Below are 7408 nucleotides of genomic sequence, written 5' to 3' on the forward strand. Positions count from 1 at the left end.
TAAATAATTAAAATTAAAATATATAATTTTTTTAAATTATATTAAAATTTATAAAACAAATGCAAAATAAATGGTTAAAATCAAAAAGCCAGAGCTATTGATTGCTCTTGATCTAAATAGTGAGCTTATACACAGTTAAACTAAGAAGCACAATATTGTTTATTGTTAAAATTATCAATTTTGAAGCTTTTTTATTGCACCGTATATGCGGTCAAAAATTACAAAATTTAATTTTTAAAATATTTAAATGCTCTCAAGTAGGGTAAATTTATGTTTAATAAAAAAAATTAAATATTTTAAATTTTGTTCAAAACATTGTATGCCGTCGATTCGAAAGCTTTATAATTAAAAAAGACTGATAAATATAAAGACGATCGTATTGATAATATAAACTAATTATGATTTTATATAATCAATTGGTGTCCGCTGCACGGGAGCGAGGAGCAAAGTTGAGAATGCAATTGCAAATTGTAGAAAAATTAAAAGACTAAAATGCTTAAGGCTTCATTTGGTATTGAGTTCTATCTGATATTATTAGATAAAATGAAGTTAAGATAAAAGTATATAGAAATATACTTCTACGTTCTTCGATAGGATCGTAAAAAATATATCATAACTGACTCATCGCGAAATGCGAAACGTAATATTATGTACGTAAATAAATATAATATTTTTTTCATCATACTTTTTTACTGCACGTAACACAATCTCTTCGCAATTTCAAATGAAATCTAAGTAAAAGGTTTAAAAAGCTAATTTGGATTGCATAAAAATTTATGGATTTATTCATGCACTTCACTAAAACTCATTTTCGCTTTTTTTTAAAATTATTATTGCAATGGTCATTGGAATTGAATGGTTACAGGAGAAGTTCGAACAATAAATTTTGATTACATACAATTCGGTCGCTTAAAGCATACACATACAATGTTCAATAACTATTATTGTGACTAAGGTCAATCTGATTTTTGTCACCTGATATCATTTTGTGAATCATTAATGCTAATTATTACTCCAAATACATAAGCTAATAACATATACAAGTGTAATTCTCACATGTTTTATAATCCTATCCAACAAGTAATATGAAAAAAAATAATAATAACATTTTATTTTCTCTCCATATATTATATTATATTATATATGTGTCGCATGTCATTTGTGTTTTATTCCGACACAGTTTGGGAAGAAGATGCCAAAATTGCCGCCCCCGAATTGATTTCCAATAGTTTTTTCTTTTTCTTTTTTTCTTGAGCACAAGCCAAGTAGCTACAATCTAAAATAAACTTTAAAATTAGAGCATTTTTGTTTTTTCATTCAATGTTGTAAACATCAAAATAAACTTTTGAATTCCAAAATTCCATATTTTTGAAATTTAAGGCAATTAAAAAAATCTGAAAAAAAAAGTTGTTTTTTTTTTAGAATACTGAAAAAAAAAAGTTGTTGGAGCTGTTATGAACGGATCTAGACTATATGCGCGCTTTATTTTCTCTCCATATATTATATTATATTATATTATATGAATTGAGCTCCTATGCTTTTAAAAGTATCAAATTGTTGATGCTTGTAGATTTTTAGCGATTGGATTAAGAGATATGCGGTTAGGATGATGTGGATTCCCTAGGGTTGAGTGGGTGATTGGTTGAATAGTATAATCTAATGGTTAAAAATGATCCGAGGAGTAGATCTAACAGTAAAAACTTACAAGCACTAAGTGCTTGGTGCTTTTACAAACACTATAGCTGGACTCTATATTATGTATGTGTCGCATGTCATTTGTGTTTTAGGAGGTGTTTGGCCTAATTTTTAAAAAGCACTTTTGGGTTGAAAAGTAATTTGGTAAGAATATGCCAAAATTGCCGCCTCTGAATTGATTTCCAGTAGTTTCTTTTTTTTTTTTTTTTAATTTGAACACAAGCCAAGTAGCTACAATCTAAAATAAACTTCAAAATTAGAGCATTTTTGTTTTTTCATTCAATGTTGTAAACATCAAAATAAACTTTTGAATTCCAAAATTTCATATTTTTGAAATTTAAGGCAATTAAAAAAATCTGAAAAAAAAAAAGTTGTTGGAGCTGTTATGAATGGATCTAGACTTTATGCGCGCTTTAAATATATTTTGATCCGTGACGACAAAATAGAGCGACACGCATTTGTGCGCGTGTGCGAGTGCGCACGTGTCTGAGAGAGCTCTAAAATCCAACTTTAGCACTTTTTTTCTTTTTTCGCCTACTGGCTGAATTTTAGCAGCATTTCAACTTATAGAATGTTTAATACAATTTAAATTTGAGTGCGTCCAGTATGCTTCGGTAGTACAGAGCGCTCCGTGCTTTCAAGTTATTTTTAATATTTAGACTTTCGAATCGACGATCGGCTCTGTTAGACTTGATCTAGAGTATTTAAAATATCTAGAAAATAAATTTTACGATTTTTTGATATCATTTGCTTAGTGATCGAAGTGGCTCAAAATCAACGGCTGAAAATAAAAATCTTATAAAATATGTTGATATGACATTAAAATTTTAGATCAAAGTTATTGATCTTATTTTATATGATATAAAAAATTTTCTATCAAAATTTCATATGATTTGGATATTTCTACACCGTTAAACTTGCAAACGGCTCACCACGGCCATTAAAATTATTGATTTTGAGCCCCTTCGATCACTAGGCAAATAATATCGAAAAATCACAAAATTTATTTTCTAGGTACTTCAAATACTCTAGATCAACTCTAACGGAGCCGATCATCGATTCGAAAGTCCGAATATCGAAAATAATTTAGAAGTATGGAGGGCTCCGTACTTCCATAAGCATATCAGCCCATTCTTTAAATTTTGCCCCTTATGATCTGCTGACACCTCACATCACCTTTTGGTTTCGGAGAGCTCATTAAATCTTAATATTTTAGAGGTTTAATTCATATTTTTCTATTAAGTAATTACGAAAAGAGTAATCTTTTGAGTAAACAAAAAAAAAATTCTTCAAAATTGTTAATTTTTTTTTTTTTCTATATGGCACTTAAATTTGATATCATCAAATTTTAAAATTCAATTGCTACTCAACTCTATAAGAAGGATTTTTTGAGTTAGCCAAAAAAAAAAAAAAAAAAGCTCTTAATTCAAAATACATTAAAAAACCATTTTTTTCATTAAAAAGAAAGGGAGTATTGGATTTTTTTTTTTTTTTTGATGAACCGCAACGGAGCCCCCAAGGGCAAAAATGTAAAATCAAAATGATGTCCCATGAATAACGTGATGAGCTTTTTTGGCCACTGACGTTTAAAAAAGAAAAAAAAAACTTTTGGTTTCCGTAGGGGGCAGGGAAACCCTTTTTTAATTTTTTTTTTTTTTTTTTACAAAGTAAAAGATGAAATAATAAATTAGGAAAAATCTACGGGGCAAAAAGCAAAAGAGATCTCTTACACAAGTTACTCAATTTTGCTTTCCCATGCAAGTTACGTATGAAGAGATATTTAATATTTTTTCAGTTGCGGCTGAATTTTTTAGAATTTTTTTCTAATTATTTTCTAATGTAAAACATAAGATAATTAGAAGTTAGGGATGTTAATACTTATGGATATTCGAAATTTTATCCGAATCCGAATCGAAACGGAATGGATTTATTCGATGCTAATTAAACAAATATAGTTTCAGATATAGATATCAAAAATAAAAATCCGATGAAAATAAATTCGAATATGAATTTTGACTGTACCTAACCCGATCCGAACCTAACCCAAATTCGACCCGAACCCGAATTTATTTTACATTATATATAATATGTATATAAAAATTTGATGTTATATTTGAATTTATATTTTAAAATTTTAGATTTAATATAATATATTTTGAAATATTGAAAAGAAAAATAATTATTTTGAGTTTCAAATTTTTGGTCGGGTTCAGGTTTGGATAGGAATTTTTAAAATCCGATAGATTCGGATTTGGATTCGGATTTTGGATTTGAATTCAGGTTCAGGTTCGGGTTTGAATCCGACCCGTTTGACATTTCTATTAGAAGCTTCTAATTATAGCTTTATTTTAAAGTTTTAGAAACCAAATTTAACTCTAAAACTCGGTTACTTTTTCTCTTCCCTTTTTATTCATTCTTTATTTTTTATAAACACAAATTTCATGCTCTGATGAAGTAAAGTGGCCAAATTTCATTATTTACAAATTTTATTACGCATTTTTTTATTTATTAATAAGAAGAGGTCAATACTTTTGTGTAATTATTATATAAAATATACAATTAAAAATTAGAAAATAATAATGATGATAACAATGTCAAATAAGACTTAGTTTTTTTTTTTTTTTTCCTTTGTTAATGAAATAATTGTTCTACTTCTCACTCTAAAACACTCTCTCTCTCTCTCTCTCTCTTTTTTGAGAGATAGGTAGCAACTCTCTCTCTCTTTTAAACCTTATAAAACAAGGTGATTTTTATGTGGTTATTTATGTTATCTAATTTCTCCCTTTTTTTTTTATTTTTTCTGGTCAAAGAGGTTTGCGTGTGGGAGTTGAGGAAGGTTTTGTACTTTGTAGGAGAGTGAGAGAAAGAGAGGAGAGAGAGATAGAGAGAGAGAGAGAGAGAGAGAGAGGATATGTCGAAAGGTACAATAATTGTGCTTTTGATGAGTAGGTCTCTTTTATTTTTGGTAAAAATGTATGGAGATCCTCTCACCTATAAGTAGCTATGAAAGAGACCTCCCAAAATAAAATTTTCTTTCATAAACAAAAATAAAAAATAATACTTTAAATATCACTAATGTAGTTCATACTTTTTTTACTTTAGTATTCTATAATTTAAAGTGTACCATATTGAAGCATCAAATCAAACCACATTGAGCCAGTTCAACCAACTTATTAAATCAAAATCAATTCGGAATCAAGAGGACAACCGAACCACACCAAATGATCCAACTGCACCAATCACAACTTGATAGTTTTCGAATTTATAAATTTGTATTCTTGAGAGTGTATGGTTGTAACCTCCTCCGCAATATAGGAGTAACCTCCTCCACAATAAGTGTGAGAAGTTCTCCTTTATGTGTATAAGTTTCTCAATCGGACATTAATGAAGTGTGTAAGCTTCCAATTTTTTTATGGTATCAGAGCCACGCTAAGGCACCAAAGATCTTAAAAAAAAAAATTGGCATCCTTAGCTAACCCGAAATTTTCCTTTCCCTCCACCATTAATGTGGCAAATTTCGTCACATTGAAGCTCAATGACAACAACTATCTGCTCTGGGAAACACAAGTAGTGTCACTGATCGAAAGTCAGGACTTACTTGGTTTCCTCATGGGGGAGACTATCGCACCACCTAAGATGTCGACTTCAGAAAGTGGAGCCACCGTCAACAACCCAGACTACACATCTTGGGTACGGACCGATCGCCTTGTGAAATCATGGATCGTGGGCACTCTCTCCGAAGAGGTTCTCGGCCATGCCGTCGGTCTTCAAACTGCAGCTGAAGTGTGGACAGCATTAACCAACCACTTCAAGCAGAGCTCGATCGCCCGTGAATTCGACCTACTCGCACAGCTGCAACACATCAGGAAATGAAATAATCCTTTACCTACTTACCTTCGTAATTTTAAATCAATTTGTGATCAACTGCATGCTATTGGCAAACCTGTTTCGGATTCTACCAAAGTTTTCAGGTTATTAGAAGGGCTCGATGAAAGCTATGAGCCATTCAAGACGACTATGTTCCGACCTCCTATTCCGCTATATACAGAGGTGGTTCCCCAACTCCAAAGCTATGAATTACGAATCAAGCGACACTCAAGCCCAGCTCCTGATGTGTCTATGGCTTTTGTGTCACAACGGGGACGCGGAAGCAACCGGCACAGAGGCCGAGGTAGAGGCCATAACTTCAACTCTCGAGGCCGGGGTTTTCCTCAGACGACCCAAGGTGGCAGATCAGAGGGCTATCAATCTACTCCGCCGCCTGGGGCTGATCGTGCAGCCTTGACTTCCTCTACTGGCAACAATCCTCTCACTTGTCAAATTTGTAAAAAGCGAGGCCATGATGCTCTGCGATGCTGGTTTCGATTCGATAACAGCTATCAAAGTGACGACATTCCCCGTGGTCTAGCTGCTCTCTATATCACTGATGTGCATGATGATGAATGGCATCCCGACACTGGTGCCAATGCTCATATCACAGATAAGCCAGGTAACCTTACTAACTTGGTTCCTTATTCTGGATCTGATAGTGTGATGGTAGGAGATGGAACTTCCCTACCGATTACTCATGTGGGTACGGGCTCTTTTGGTAATGGTATTCATCGCTTTTCGCTTTCTAATGTCCTGGTTGTCCCGCAAATGAAGAAAAATCTTCTCTCTGTTTCCAAATTGACCACAGATCATCCCTGTTATTTTAAATTTGATGCATCTGGTTTTTCTATTAAGGATTCCAAGACACACCAAGTACTAATGACGGGAAATAATCATCAAGGGTTGTACACCAATAAAGATCCGCAGCTTGCAGCTTTCTTCTCTCAGCGAAATAAGGCGACCGATGAACTCACTTGGCATCGTCGATTGGGCCATCCGAATAGCCAAATCTTGCAGCATTTGCGGAGTAATAATTTAATTTCAGTAGCTAAGTCTTCTGGCACTTTGTGTACAAGCTGTCAGATCAGCAAAAGTTCAAAATTACCATTCTATATATCTAATTCTCGATGTTCTTTTCCTTTGAATAAATTACATTGTGATATTTGGGGACCAGCGCCGGTATCTTCAATGCAACAGTTTCGATATTACGTAGTATTTATTGATGATTTTTCTCGTTACTGTTGGTTATATCCATTGAAGCGCAAATCAGATTTTTTGGATATTTTTCTCACCTTTCAAAAATTGGTTGAAAATCAATTTGAAAGAAAAATTAAAATTTTTCAATCGGATGGCGGGGGTGAATTCATTAGTAATGCCTTTCTTTCTCATCTTCGCAATTGCGGCATCCAACACCAACTTTCATGTCCGAGCACACCAGAACAGAATGGTGTTGCAGAAAGGAAGCATCGCCACATTGTGGAACTTGGACTCGCTGCACTATTTGAGGCCTCAATGCCCTACTGCTACTGGGTGGAGGCATTCACCACTATTAATTATTTGATCAATCGGCTTCCGTCTGCAGCACTAGGCAAGAAAAGTCCATATTCAGTTCTTTTCAAAAAGGATCCCGACTATTCACATCTTCGTACTTTTGGATCTTGTTGCTTTCCATATCTTCGCAGTTATATGGTGAATAAATTCGACAAACGATCATTGCCTTGTGTCTTTTTAGGCTACAGTGAGAAACACAAGGGTTATCGCTGTCTTCATCGATCTACCGGTCGTATCTATATTTCTCGACATGTTATTTTTGATGAACATTACTTTCCATTTGCTACTTCCT

The 7408-nt window shown here is 33.1% G+C and overlaps 1 protein-coding gene across 1 annotated transcript; it reads left to right on the top strand.

The window, feature by feature from the left end:
* On the top strand, positions 5602 to 6568 carry LOC109722703. The gene is made up of 2 exons (XM_020250815.1): positions 5602 to 6184; positions 6421 to 6568. The coding sequence occupies exons 1-2, from the start codon at positions 5713 to 5715 to the stop codon at positions 6456 to 6458; spliced, it is 510 nt and encodes a 169-aa protein (XP_020106404.1). The 5' UTR covers positions 5602 to 5712; the 3' UTR covers positions 6459 to 6568.

The sequence above is a fragment of the Ananas comosus genome, linkage group 17 (genome assembly GCF_001540865.1).
Source record: "Ananas comosus cultivar F153 linkage group 17, ASM154086v1, whole genome shotgun sequence".
NCBI classification, from domain to species: domain Eukaryota; kingdom Viridiplantae; phylum Streptophyta; class Magnoliopsida; order Poales; family Bromeliaceae; genus Ananas; species Ananas comosus.

What these genes read in the sequence shown, in the direction of transcription:
- LOC109722703 (XM_020250815.1), top strand. Translation starts at nt 5,713, where the DNA reads ATGTTCCGACCTCCTATTCCGCTATATACAGAGGTGGTTCCCCAACTC. An exon ending in TCATATCACAGATAAGCCAG is followed by an intron (nt 6,185 to 6,420) that starts GTAACCTTACTA and finishes TTTTCTATTAAG; the next exon opens with GATTCCAAGACACACCAAGT.